General features: G+C 47.0%; 1 protein-coding gene and 1 non-coding gene across 8 annotated transcripts in view; both read left to right on the forward strand.

The window, feature by feature from the left end:
- The window catches only part of CHD4 (chromodomain helicase DNA binding protein 4), a 39,044-nt gene extending 26,340 nt beyond the window's left edge, over positions 1-12,704 (forward strand). For 3 of the 7 annotated variants that reach the window (XM_030804898.1, XM_030804902.1, XM_030804900.1), the window contains exons 30-40: positions 55-199; positions 522-687; positions 1,244-1,341; positions 1,460-1,589; positions 3,695-3,766; positions 4,064-4,201; positions 4,476-4,584; positions 4,696-4,828; positions 9,468-9,666; positions 11,753-11,916; positions 12,092-12,704. In XM_030804898.1, coding sequence (XP_030660758.1) covers positions 55-199; positions 522-687; positions 1,244-1,341; positions 1,460-1,589; positions 3,695-3,766; positions 4,064-4,201; positions 4,476-4,584; positions 4,696-4,828; positions 9,468-9,666; positions 11,753-11,916; positions 12,092-12,109 — 1,372 coding nt within the window. In that variant the 3' untranslated portion in view covers positions 12,110-12,704. The remainder of the gene's footprint in view (positions 1-54; positions 200-521; positions 688-1,243; positions 1,342-1,459; positions 1,590-3,694; positions 3,767-4,063; positions 4,202-4,475; positions 4,585-4,695; positions 4,829-9,467; positions 9,667-11,752; positions 11,917-12,091) is intronic. The other 4 variants (XM_030804899.1, XM_030804897.1, XM_030804896.1 and 1 more) reach the window with 3 other exon arrangements.
- On the forward strand, positions 727-863 carry LOC115832970. The gene has a single exon (XR_004028380.1).
- Positions 12,705-13,484: the final 780 nt, after the last annotated feature.

The raw sequence follows: 13,484 nt of genomic DNA on the forward strand, positions 1-13,484 counted from the left end.
ATCTAAGAGTCAGTATGATCCATATTTAACTCATTTCTCTACTTCTTTACACAGGGCATATGTCTCTCTTTTTATGCGGCATTTATGTGAGCCGGGGGCAGATGGTGCTGAGACCTTTGCTGATGGTGTCCCCCGAGAAGGCCTGTCTCGCCAGCATGTCCTTACTAGAATTGGTGTTATGTCTTTGATTCGCAAGAAGGTGAGCCCTGAGCCTCTTGTCATTGTTTCTAGGGGGCCAGGAGCAGTGGCTCACACCTGTAATCCCAGCACTTTGGGAGGCCGAGGCGGGTGGATCACTTGAGGTCAGGAGTTTGAGACCAGCCTGGTCAACATGGCGAAACCCCATCTCTATTAAAAATACAAAAACTAGCTGCATGTGGTGGCGGGCACCTGTATTCCCAGCTACTCAAGAGGCTGAGGCAGGAGAATTGCTTGAACCCAGGAGGCAGAGACTGGAAGGCCAATAGGAAAGGAGCCTGTAGCTGGAATTGGGTCTTCAACTTCTTGTCCCATTGCTACAGGTTCAGGAGTTTGAACATGTTAATGGGCGCTGGAGCATGCCTGAACTGGCTGAGGTAGAGGAAAACAAGAAAATGTCCCAGCCAGGGTCACCCTCCCCAAAGACTCCTACACCCTCCACTCCAGGGGACACGCAGCCCAACACTCCTGCACCTGTCCCACCTGCTGGTAAGTCTGCCTGTCCTATCATTTTCTGTCCCTCTCTTTTTGTCCTGGCCTATTTTTCTGCTCCCCTGTGCTCAGTTCTAACAGGGTAGTCTGGCAGGACACACAGCAATTTCCCTCTCAGTTTAGGAGGGCCGTCCTAAGAATAGGGCTGGCTCTTAAAGGCACGAGAGGACAATTTAAGATGAGACAGGCCGGGCACGGTGGCTCACGCTTGTAATCCCAGCACTTTGGGAGGCCGAGGCGGGCGGATCACAAGGTCAGGAGATCGAGACCATGGTGAAACCCCGTCTCTACTAAAAATACAAAAAATTAGCCGGGTGTGGTGGCGGGCGCCTGTAGTCTCAGCTACTCGGAGAGGCTGAGGCAGGAGAATGGCGTGAACCCGGGAGGCGGAGCTTGCAGTGAGCCGAGATTCCGCCACTGCACTCCAGCCTGGGTGACAGAGCGAGACTCCGTCTCCAAAAAAAAAAAAAAAAAAGAGACAAACTGGGAAGAAATGACCTTCTCTCTGATCTAGTACCTTCTTCCTAATTGATTGTCTCTTACTGTTCTGCAGAAGATGGGATAAAAATAGAGGAAAATAGCCTCAAAGAAGAAGAGAGCATAGAAGGAGAAAAGGAGGTTAAATCTGCAGCCCCTGAGACTGCCATTGAGGTAAGAGATGGGGGTGACTGAATGCCATGCTAAAGACAAATGTGTAAGTCCAGTCTTCCTTTTAGTTGCTGGCCTGTCTGCTTCATCTTTTTTGTTTTTGTTTTTTTTTCCTTTGAAGTGTACACAGGCCCCTGCCCCTGCCTCAGAGGATGAAAAAGTCGTTGTTGAACCCCCTGAGGGAGAGGAGAAAGTGGAAAAAGCAGAGGTGAAGGAGAGAACAGAGGAACCTATGGAGACAGAGCCCAAAGGTAAAGGTATCCACGTTTTTTTGTTTGTTTGTTTGTTTTGAGACAGTCTTGTGCTGTCGCTAGGCTGGAGTGCTGTGGCACGATCTTGGCTTACTGCAACCTCCACCTCCCAGGTTCAAGCGATTCTCCTGCCTCAGCCTCCTGAGTAGCTGGGATTACAGACACACGCCATCATGCCCAGCTAATTTTTGTATTTTTAGTAGAGACAGGGTTTCACCATGTTGGCCAGGCTGGTCTCAATCTCCTGACCTCATGATCTGCCCGCTTTTGCCTCCCAGACTGCTGGGATTACAGGCATGAGCCACTGTGCCTGGCCTTTTTTTTTTTTTTTTTAATAAAGGAGTTTCACTCTTGTTGCCCAGGCTGGAGTGCAATGGTGTGATCTCAGCTCACTGCAACCTCCACCTCCTGAGTTCAAGTGACTCTCCTGCCTCACCCTCCTGAGTAGCTGGGATTACAGGCATGCACCACCATGCCCAGCTAATTTTGTATTTTTTAGTAGAGAGGGGGTTTCTCCATATTGGTCAGGCCGGTCTCGAACTCCTAACCTCAGGTGATCCACCTGCCTTGGCCTCTCAGAAAGTGCTGGGATTATAGGCGTGAGCTACCGTGCCTGGCCAGTATCCATATTAAGCACTACAGATCCCTGTGTGAACCATGGTCACTCGTGAATTTTCACTGGGGCTGTAGAGATAATCAGGAGGAAGCGACGCTGAAGAATCCTGCACCCTTGATTTTAGGTGGCAGGTTTTCCCCTACCTTAAGGTATCTCTTATGACTTTATTTGTTGTTGTTTTTATTGTTTGAGATGGAATCTCACTCTGTCACCTAGGAGGGAGTGCAGTGGCACGATCTCTGCTCACTGCAACTCCTGCCTCTCGGGTTCAAGCGATTCTCCTGCCTCAGCCTCCGAGTAGCTGGGATTACAGGCGTGCCACAACCATGCCCAGCTAATATTTTTTTTTTTTTTGAGACGGAGTCTTGCTCTGTTGCCCAGGCTGGAGTGCAGTGGGGCGATCTCGGCTCACTGCAAGCTCCGCCTCCCGGGTTCACACCATTCTCCTGCCTCAGCCTCCCGAGTAGCTGGGATTACAGGCGCCTGCCACCACGCCCGGCTAATTTTTTGTATTTTTAGTAGAGACGGGGTTTCACTGTGTTAGCCAGGATGGTCTCCATCTCCTGACCTCGTGATCCGCCCACCTCGGCCTTCCAAAGTGCTGGGATTACAGGCGTGAGCCACCGCGCCTGGCCAATATATATATGTATATATATGTTTTTTTTTTTTTTTTTTGAGACGGAGTCTCACTCTGTCGCCCAGGCTGGAGTGCAGTGGCACGATCTTGGCTCACTGCAACCTCCGCCTCCTGGGTTCAAGTGATTCTCCTGCCTCAGTCTGCTGAGTAACCACCATGCCCGGCTAATTTTTTTTTTTTTGAGATGGAGTCTTGCTCTGTCGCCCAGGCTGATGTGCAGTGCAGTGGTGTGATCTCAGCTCACTGCAACCTCTACCTCCTGGGTTCAAACAATTCTCCTGCCTCAGCCTCCTGAGTAGCTGGGATTACAGGCATGCGCCATCACGCCTGGCTGATTTTTGTATTTTAGTAGAGACGGGGTTTCACCATGTTGGCCAGGCTGGTCACGAACTTCTGACCTCAAGAGATCCACCCATCTCGGCCTCCCAAAGTGCTGGGATTACAGGTGTGAGCCACCATGCCTGGCTAATTTTTGTACTTTTAGTAGAGACTGGGTTTCACCATGTTGGCCAGGCTGGTTTCTAACTCCTGACCTCAGGTGATCCACCCACCTTGGCCTCCCAAAGTGCTGGGATTACAGGCATGAGCCACCGCACCCAGCTAATTTTTGTATTTTTAATAGAGATTGGGTTTCACCTTGTTGGCCAGGCTGGTCTTGAACTCCTGACCTCAAGTGATCTGCCTGCTGCTGTCTCCCAAAATGCTGGGATTACAGGCATGAGCCACCGTGCCCAGCTGACATTACTGTAATTGCAGACATTTAGATGTAGGTCTATCCAATTGGATAATAGTGTGCAACAGAGGAGAATGTTCTTCCTTTAGGTATATTCTCAATAACGTTTCTTCCCCTAGGTGCTGCTGACGTAGAGAAGGTGGAGGAAAAGTCAGCAATAGATCTGACCCCTATTGTGGTAGAAGACAAAGGTGGGTGTTTGGAGAAGTTGATTGTGGTTTAGAAGAACTCTAAATCCAGAAGCAAGGACTGTATCTGCCCTGCCTCCCTGTCCATACTCATCTAGCCATTTTATCCCAAGATAAAAGACTGTACCTGTCCCCACATTTCATTGTCAGTGGGTCACTGGCACCATTTTCTGGGTCTGAGAGACACCCAGGTGGAGAAGGGGTGGAGGTGGATGGATTCTTGTAGCATAGTGTTCTGGGTAAGGGCGATGGTGCTGGGCTTTGGCTGGAGCTGACATTTTTCTTCCCCATATTCTGTAGAAGAGAAGAAAGAAGAAGAAGAGAAAAAAGAGGTGATGCTTCAGAATGGAGAGACCCCCAAGGACCTGAATGATGAGAAACAGAAGAAAAATATTAAACAGCGTTTCATGTTTAACATTGCAGATGGTGGTTTTACTGGTATGGAAATGAGGGGCCCACCACGGTTAGAAGGATCTGATGTGAAATTGGGGTTCTTGTCAGAAACCACGGTACAGGGACTTTATCTCTTTACCTCTGTTTGATGAGGGAATGCCAAACTGATAGTGGGTTCTGTGGAGAAAGCCAGAAGCAAATTATATGAAGATGGATCCAGGGGTAGGGGACGGTGGGGGACAAGAATAAGTAGCTTTTTCAATTCTCACAGATGTTTGCTTCCCCCCTCCCCCCCAACCTTCCCTAAATTCCTCCTCAGAGTTGCACTCCCTTTGGCAGAATGAAGAGCGAGCAGCCACAGTTACCAAGAAGACTTATGAGATCTGGCATCGACGGCATGACTACTGGCTGCTAGCCGGCATCATAAAGTATCCTTTGCCTGAATGTGTACTGAGGCTTTTGGTGAAAGGTTCTGAACGTCTCTTAGTTTGAGGTTCTTACTTTCCTTGTTTTGTTTTTCCTGAGCACTTTTCCAATAGCCATGGCTATGCCCGGTGGCAAGACATCCAGAATGACCCACGCTATGCCATCCTCAATGAGCCTTTCAAGGGTGAAATGAACCGTGGCAATTTCTTAGAGATCAAGAATAAATTTCTAGCTCGAAGGTTTAAGGTGAGCGGTTGGGGAGGAATATATTGCTTCAGTGACAAACTTGAAAGCGCATAACGTCCTGCAGAAGAGGGAGTCTGTCCATCCAGCGCACCGCTCTCACTTTCTTCATTCTATGGAAGGCTTTGCTCCCAAGTAACTTACACATTAGGGTTAAAGACACACAGACTTGAAAGTTAACTAACTGTACATGAACTGTAGGTGACTATGTGTCCAATCAATGACACAGTAGTGCAGAGGGGTTTGTTTGGGGAACACTGCAGATTGGAGTATTCAGGAAAGATACAGAGTTGGGATTGAATTGCATCTCTGAAGAGGTAGAGCTATCAGTCAGTGGGCTGCTGGTTCTTTTTTTTTTGAGACAGAGTCTCTGTCACCCAGGCTGGAATGCAGTGATGCAGCCTCTGCTCACTGCTGCAACCTCTGTGTCCTGGGTTCAAGTGATTCTCCTGCCTCAGCCTCCTGAGTAGCTGGGATTACAGGCGCCTCCACCACACCCAGCTGTTTTTTTTGTATTTTTAGTAGAGATGGGGTTTCACCATGTTGGCCAGGCTGGTCTCAAACTCCTGACCTTAAGTAATCCACCTGCCTTGGCCACCCAGATTGCTGGGATTATAGGCGTGAGCCACCATGCCTGGCCTGGTTCTTTTTTCTGGGTTAAAAAGTACCTGTGTGGGCCAGGTGCGGTGGCTCACGCCTGTAATCCTAGCCCTTTGGGAGGCTGATGCAGGAGAATCGCTTGAAGTCAGGAGGTATAGAGATTTCAGTGAGCTGAGATCGTGCCACGGCACTCCAGCCTGTGCAACAGAGTGAGACTCTGTCTCAGAAAAAAAAAAGACCTGTCTGTTGTCTCACATGCTGAGTGTAATCGGGGAAGAAATGGTACATGAATAAGCCTTCAGGTATTATGTACTAAGCAAATGATGTGCCCAGGGATAAAAAGACAAAGCATGGTATCTGTTTTCAAGGAGCTTTCAGTTTCAAGTAGGAGCACATGTGTAATCAAATGAATGCCATTCTGCATATCAGGAGAGAGATTGCTGATTGGCACAAGAAAGTTCTCCAGAATTGCTTGAACCCGGGAGGCGGAGGTTGCAGTGAGCCGAGATCACACCACTGCACTCGTCTGGTGACAGAGCGAAACTCATCTCAAAAAACACAAGAAAAGAAAGTTCTCAGAGAGGCAGACACAGTGGCTAATCCCAGCATTTTAAAAGAGCTGATTGCTTGAGTCCAGGAGTTCAAGACTAGCTTGGGCAACATGGCAAAACCCCATGTCTACAAAAATTAACAAAAAATTAGTCAGTTCTGGTGGCATGCACCTGTAGTTCCAGCTACTTGGGAGGCTGCAGTGAGCCTAGCTTGTGCCACTGCACTCCAGCCTAGGCATTGGAGTGAGACCCTGTTTTTTTTTTTTTTTCTGAGACAGAGTCTTGATGTGTTGCCAGGCTGGAGTGCAGTGGCAAGATCTCTGCTCACTGCAACCTCTGCCTCCCGGGTTCAAGCGATTCTCCTGCCTCAGCCTCCCGAGTAGCTGGGACAACAGGTGTGCGCCACCATGCCCAGCTAATTTTTGTATTTTTAGTAGAGATGGGGTTTCAGCATGTTGGCCAGGATGGTCTTGGATCTCTTGACCTCATGTTCTGCCTGCCTCGGCCTCCCAAAATGCTGAGATTACGAGCCACTGTGCCCATCCAAGACCCTGTCTTGAAGAAAGAAAAAAAAAAGTTCTTGAGAGGCAATTGGAGTAGGGAGGGAACTCACAAATGGCTTTATGGAGAAGATGGCATTGGAGTGAAGTTTTGAAGAATGCGATGGAGATTTTTTGGTAGAAACAGAAGGATATCTGAACAAAGGGATTAGGTTGGGCAAAGATGTGAGGCAGCAAAGCTTAGTATGTCTGGAAACAGCAAATAGCCCAGTTGAGCTGTAGGGAAACATTTGTGTTGGGTGATGGTGGGAGGTAGGTTGGAAAGAGAAAGGTGGACAGGCTAGAGATCAGTAGGTGGGTTCTTGGCACCAGATAAGAGTTTGGACTTTACCCTATCATTAGTGGGCAGCCACTGAAAGTTTGTGAGCAGAGTTTTGATGGGACCAAGGGAAACGGAAACGGCATTCATAAGATTATAAAACTGTCATATAATCATGAGGCGTTAAGGTTCTGGGCTGTGATGCTGGTTGTGGAAAATGAAAAGGGTAAAGATAAAGGAAACAACACCAAATAATTTATTGGACTTAGTGACTTACTGTAGGGGTCAGCAAACCTTTTTTTCTCCCCCCCAAACCAAAAATGTTAATAAAACCCTTTTTTTTTTTTTTTTTTTTTTCTGGAGACAAAGTCTTGCTCTGTTGCCCAGGCTGGAGTGCAGTGGTGACATCTGGCTCACTGCACCCTCCACCTCCTGGCTTCAACCGATTCTCCTGCCTTAGCCTCCTAAGTAGGTGGGATTACAGGCGTGTACCACCATGCCTGACTAATTTTTGTATTTTTGGTAGAGATGGGGTTTTGCCATATTGGCCAGGCTGGTCTCAAATTCTGGACCTCAGGTGATCTGCCCACCTTGTCCTCCCAAAGTGCTGGGATTACAGGTATAAGCCACTGCACCCAACCACACCTTTTCTATTAAAGGGCCAGATAGTCCCTGTGTGGGACATGTAGTCTCTGTTGCACATACTCAACTCCATCTTTGTTGTGTGAAAGCAGCCACAGGGGATACATAACTGAGTTAGGATGTGTTTCAGCATTTCATCTATGGATATTACAATTTGAATTTTGTATAATTCTCATGAAGTGGCATGAAATAGTCTTGTTTTGACTTTTTGCCAACCATTTTAAAATGTAAAACCCATTCTTAGCTCTTGAGCCATATAAAAACAGGTGGTGGGGCAGATCTGGCCCACAGGCTGTAGCTTGCCAACTCCTGCCTTGATTTGAGGTACAGAGTGAGTGAGACTGAAAATAACATTTTGAGCCTGAGTCACTGAGAAAGTTAAACTGTCATTTAAGAAGAGAGGGAGCAGTTTGTAGAAAAGAATGATATCGAATTTTAGACAAGTCTTTTGGTATTTTTCACAAATCAGCACCTCTCCCACTACCTACCCCATCACCATACACTAGTGGGATCAGAACCAGTGCTGAAGGTACATGTTTGAGAAGCATCAAATCATCTGCATAGAAGTGCTGGCTGACACTAGGAGAGAAGAAGGGTATAAGAAATCTTCTTTTATGTTGAGTCATATATTTCATGAATATATTTTTTAAGTAATTAAAATATTTTCATAAATTAAGAACCAACATTCTGCCTCTTGGGATATATTTCAAAGAATCTTTAATACAGCTCCATCAGGTGACATGTGCATGAGTGTTTTTACAGTATGATTTTTGGTGGTGGGGGCCTAGAGGCAACATAAATGTTCAGCATTAGGAGAATGCATAGGTAAAACATGTATTCATATCATGGGGCATTAAGCAACAAGCAACAAAATTCATGTGCATACAACGTAAGAGTACCTTTTAAAAGGTATGTAGTGGGAGAAGAAAAAGCATTTTATAGATACAGAAAACATCATTCCGTAACTTAGAAACATACATATGAAACAAAAACAGTCTTTAAAAACCTACACAAAAAGCCACAGTATTACTATATTAGAAAGGTTGCTTTTCAGAGGAATGGGAGTGAGATGGCGATAAGAGGAAATAAAAAACAAAAATATTTTAAAATAGCAAAATAACCCCTTTTTTTTTGAGACAGTTTCCCTCTGTCACTCAGGCTGGAGTGCAGTGGCGCGATCTTGGCTCACTGCAACCTTTGCCACCCGAGTTCAAGCATTCTTCTGCCTCAACCTCTTGAGTAGCTGCAGTTACAGGTCATACCTGGCTAATTTATTTATTTATTTATTTATTTATTTTTTATTATACTTTAGGGTTTTAGGGTACATGTGCACAATGTGCAGGTTTGTTACATATGTATCCATGTGCCATGTTGATTTCCTGCACCCATTAACTCGTCATTTAGCATTAGGTGTATCTCCTAATATACCTGGCTAATTTTTGTGTTTTTAGTAGAGACGGGGTTTCGTCATGTTGGCCAGGCTGGTCTTGAACTCCTGACCTCAAGCGATCTGCCTGCCTCAGCCTCCCAAAGTGCTGGGATTACAGGCGTGAGCCACTGTGACCAGCCAAAACGTGTTTTTGAAGAGTAGTTGATAAAGAGTAGATGATAAAAAGGAAGATGCTTAACTGTGTAACTAAATGAAAACATAATATGGATATGTATATAGTATGATATCAGTTATGTAAAAAACTACACACAAAAAAACCTAAAAAAAATCAGGATGTATTTCTAGAAGGTGGGATTATCTGTTGTTAATTTTTGATATTCTGTTTTCTAAATTGAGTTTTTATCGCTTTTGTATAAGAGAACCTAAAGGGTAAAGAGTTTTAAAAATGAGGACATTGAAAAAGGGAAAGAAAAAAGGTACAAGGCAAAGTTAAACTACTTGAGTGTGGGAATGAGCTGTCCATGAAGTTCTTCATAGGTTCTTATTACCATCTGAAACGAGAGGTGAGCTGAGAGGCCAGTCACAAGTGAGCAAAGTGAGTTATCAGTCAAACTCCCGTTTCCTCTTACCCCTTGTCCAGCTCTTAGAACAAGCTTTGGTGATTGAGGAACAGCTGCGCCGGGCTGCTTACTTGAACATGTCAGAAGACCCTTCTCACCCTTCCATGGCCCTCAACACTCGCTTTGCTGAGGTGGAGTGTTTGGCGGAAAGTCATCAGCACCTGTCCAAGGAGTCAATGGCAGGAAACAAGCCAGCCAATGCAGTCCTGCACAAAGGTAGCCAGTGGCTCCCCTGCCTCCTGCTGATTCGGCCTCCTCCCTGATCTGACTGTATCCCAATGTACATGTATTTGTTTTCAAACCTTTTTCAGAGCTCCTTTGTCTGGGAGTTTAGGAGGTGCTAGGGATCTTTGCCATCCTTGGGAAGTTAATATCTTAGAGGCAATCAAGGACAGTAGTTCTTTGCCTCTTTTTTTTTTTTTTTTTTAAAGAGATGGACTCTTGGCTGGGCGCGGTGCCTGACGCCTGTAATCCCAGCACTTTGGGAGGCCAAGGCGGGTGGATCACGAGGTCAGGAGTTCGAGACTAGCCTGGCCAACAGATGGTGAAACCCCGTCTCTATTAAAAATAGAAAAATTAGCTGGGCATGTGGCACATGCCTATAATCCTAGCTACTCAGGAGGCTGAGGCAGGCGAATCGCTTGAACCCAGGAGGCGGAGTTTGCAGTGAGCCAAGATCGTGCCATTGCATGGGCTATCAGCCTGGGCAACATAGTGAGACTCCAGAAAAAAAAAAAAAAAAAAGAGATGGGCTCTCACCATTTTGCCCAGGTGGGTCTTGAAGTCCTGGACCCAAGTGATCCTCCTGCCTCAGCCTCCTGAGTAGCTGGGACTACAAATACGTGCCACTGTATCTGGCCACCTCTTTTTTTTTTTTTTTTCTGAGATAGTCTAGCTCTGTTGCCCAGGCTGGAGTGCAGTGGTGTGATCTTGGCCCACTGCAACCTCTGCCTCCTGGGTTCAAGCAATTCTTCTGCCTCAGCCTCCCGAGTAGCTGGGACTACAGGCATGTGCCACCACTTGTGGCTAATTTTTGTATTTTTAGTAGAGATGGGGTTTCACCATGTTGGCAAGGCTGGTCTCAAACTGACTTCAAATGATCCACCCGCCTCCACCTCCCAAAGTGCTGGGATTATAGGTGTGAGCCACTGTGCCCCGCCCTGGCCACCTCTTTTTTTTTTTTTTTTTTTTTTTTTGAGGTGGAGTTTTGCTCTTGTTGCCCAGGCTGGGGTGCAATGGCGTGATCTCGGCTCACTGCAACCTCCGCCTCCTGTGTTCAAGCAATTCTCCTGCCTCAGCCTCCTGAGTAGCTGAGATTACAGGCACGTGCCACCATGCCCGGCTAATTTTGTTTTTTGTTTGTTTGTTTGTTTTTTGAGATGGAGTTTTGCTCTTGTTGCCCAGGCTGGAGTGCAATGGCATGATCTCAGCTCACCACAACCTCCGCCTCCCGGGTTCAAGCGATTCTCCTGCCTCAGCTTCCCAAGTTGCTGGGATTACAGGCGCCTGCCACCATGCCCAGCTAATTTTTTGTATTTTTAGTAGAGATGGTGTTTCACCATGTTGGCCAGGCTGGTCTTGAACTCCTCACCTCAGGTGATCCACCCGCCTCTGCCTCCCAAAGTGCTGGGATTACAGGCATGAGCCACCGCGCCCCAGCTAATTTTGTATTTTTAGTAGAGATGGGGTTTCTCCATGTTGGTTAGCCTAGTCTTGTACTCCCGACCTCAGGTGATCCGCCTGCCTTGGCCTCCCAAAGCGCTGGGATTACAGGTGTGAGCCACTGCACCCTGCCACCTCTTTTAAACATATTCAGGTTCTTGAGATGGAAAGCAAAGCAGAATAATATAGTGTCATTTGGGATATTTTAGAGGTAACTTCAGGTGATAAAAGATCCCTTCAAATTCTAGACCCCTTTCAACATTTTGTTTCTAATTAAAGTAAAAGGTTAGGAGGCGGAGGGTGAAATAAGGAAAAGAATGCTGTTATAATGGAGGTGGGAGACAGATTCTGAAGGTAGAGAAGTAAGAGAAAAAACAGGAATAAGCTTCTCAAGAAGAGGAAATACAATAATAGTAAGGGATAGTGAAGGTTTAGGTGACTTTAAAAAGCACAAAATCATGGACAGTTGGAAATGGAATATGAGGAGTAGGAATTTGAACATGGTGGAGGTCAGGTCAGATGACAGAAGACAATACATCACAGTCACTTGGTCACTGAGAAGTGATAGGGGGCTGGTCCACTAGGGTAGAGGGAGCTCAGTCTTGGCCACCACAGCTCACCACCTCTTTTTCTCCCTATGCAGTTCTGAAACAGCTGGAAGAACTGCTGAGTGACATGAAAGCTGATGTGACTCGACTCCCAGCTACCATTGCCCGAATTCCCCCAGTTGCTGTGAGGTTACAGATGTCAGAGCGTAACATTCTCAGCCGTCTGGCAAACCGGGCACCCGAACCTACCCCACAGCAGGTAGGACCATTTTCTTCTTGACACCACCTCTTCCTGCAGAACCATTCTGGAGCTTGTAACTTTGCTGTATGTCCCTAGCTTTACATACTGGGTGGGTGGCCTATCAGTAAATTCCCTTGAGATTGGGTGGAATCCTATCATCTGGAATTCTGACTCCTTGGGTCTCCTTCTCTAGGTAGCCCAGCAGCAGTGAAGATGCAGACTGATACCACCTCCAGCGCTGAGCAGTGACCTTCCTCACTTTCTCTTGTCCCAGCTTCTCCCCTGGGGGCCTGAGAGACCCTCACCTTCCTTCTGCCCATCTTCCATGTTGTAAAGGAACAGCCCCAGTGTACTGGGGGAGGGGAGGGAGTGAGGGGCAGTGGTGCCCTTCCTGCAGGAGAGACATGCAGCAGTAGCGCCGGCGCCATCTGCAGGAGCTGGCGGGCTGGCCTTCTGGACCCTGGCTTCTCCCCACTGTAACGCCTGTTACACACAAACTGTTGTGGGTTCCTGCCAGGCTTGAAGAAAATGATCTGAATTTTTTCCTCCTTTTGGTTTTATTTTGTTGGTTTATTTTGTGTTTTCTTTTCTCCTATTTTGGGGGTATTCAGAGTGGGCTGGGCCCCTGGGCGAGACACAGCTACCTCTGTTGGCATCTTTTTAATACCAGGAACCCAGCGGCTCTAGCCACTGAGCGGCTAAATGAAATAAAGTGGAAAAAAAAAAAAAAGGAAAAAACCAAAAGCATAAAAAACCACAGCAAATTTCTTGATGAAAATTGAAAATAAAAGTTTCCTTGTATTTTAGTGCTCTGGTTCAGTGTGGGTATAGATGCAGGTGGATGAGTGTGTGCGGCAGGAGCCTGGCACCTGTATAGTTGAAAATTAAGGGCTACGTGGTGTCCTGATACCCCACTGAGTAACTGGGTTCTGTGTGTGGGTGCAGTATGTGCCTTGCCAACGGTGACTTCCACCTGTGGAAAATGAGAGGCTGCAAAACTGCGGGCACCGCCGCTTAATGGCTCTGTGACCTTGAGAAAGTTGTTTAACTTTGGTGGGATGCAGATTTCTCATGTATATCTCACACGGTTGTCATGTTAAACCAGTAAAGTACATGGAACAGTTTTTAACACCTAACCACTACCTTAATGTTAGTTTCGAGGAAGGCTGAGGGGTGTTTTCTTGCTAAGTTGTGCAAAATTGGGATGCAATTTGTGGAAGAACACAGCCTCAACCCACACCCCCAGAGGCCCGACCTAACGCCCTCCAACCTTGAAACCCTTGTAGTTCACCCCTCCTCATGTCCCAGACCAGGTCAGCGTTGCAACCCATTGTTTCCCAACTAATTGTAGACCCACCTGAAAGCGAGTTCCGGCGAAGAGGCCCCCTGCGAACTAGGTGCAGTGCAGCATCTTAACTGAGGGGCTGATCAGGGGTGAGCATCAAGGAACGTGCTGGGAGGGCAAGGCACGGTGGCTCACAGCCTGTAATAGCACAGAAGTGGGGGCAGGAGGATCACTTGAGCCCAGGAGTTCTAGACCAGCCCTGGCAACATAGTGAGACCCCACCCCCTACACCCAGTCTCCA

This window comes from Nomascus leucogenys, chromosome 23 (assembly GCF_006542625.1).
Source record: "Nomascus leucogenys isolate Asia chromosome 23, Asia_NLE_v1, whole genome shotgun sequence".
Classification (NCBI taxonomy): domain Eukaryota; kingdom Metazoa; phylum Chordata; class Mammalia; order Primates; family Hylobatidae; genus Nomascus; species Nomascus leucogenys.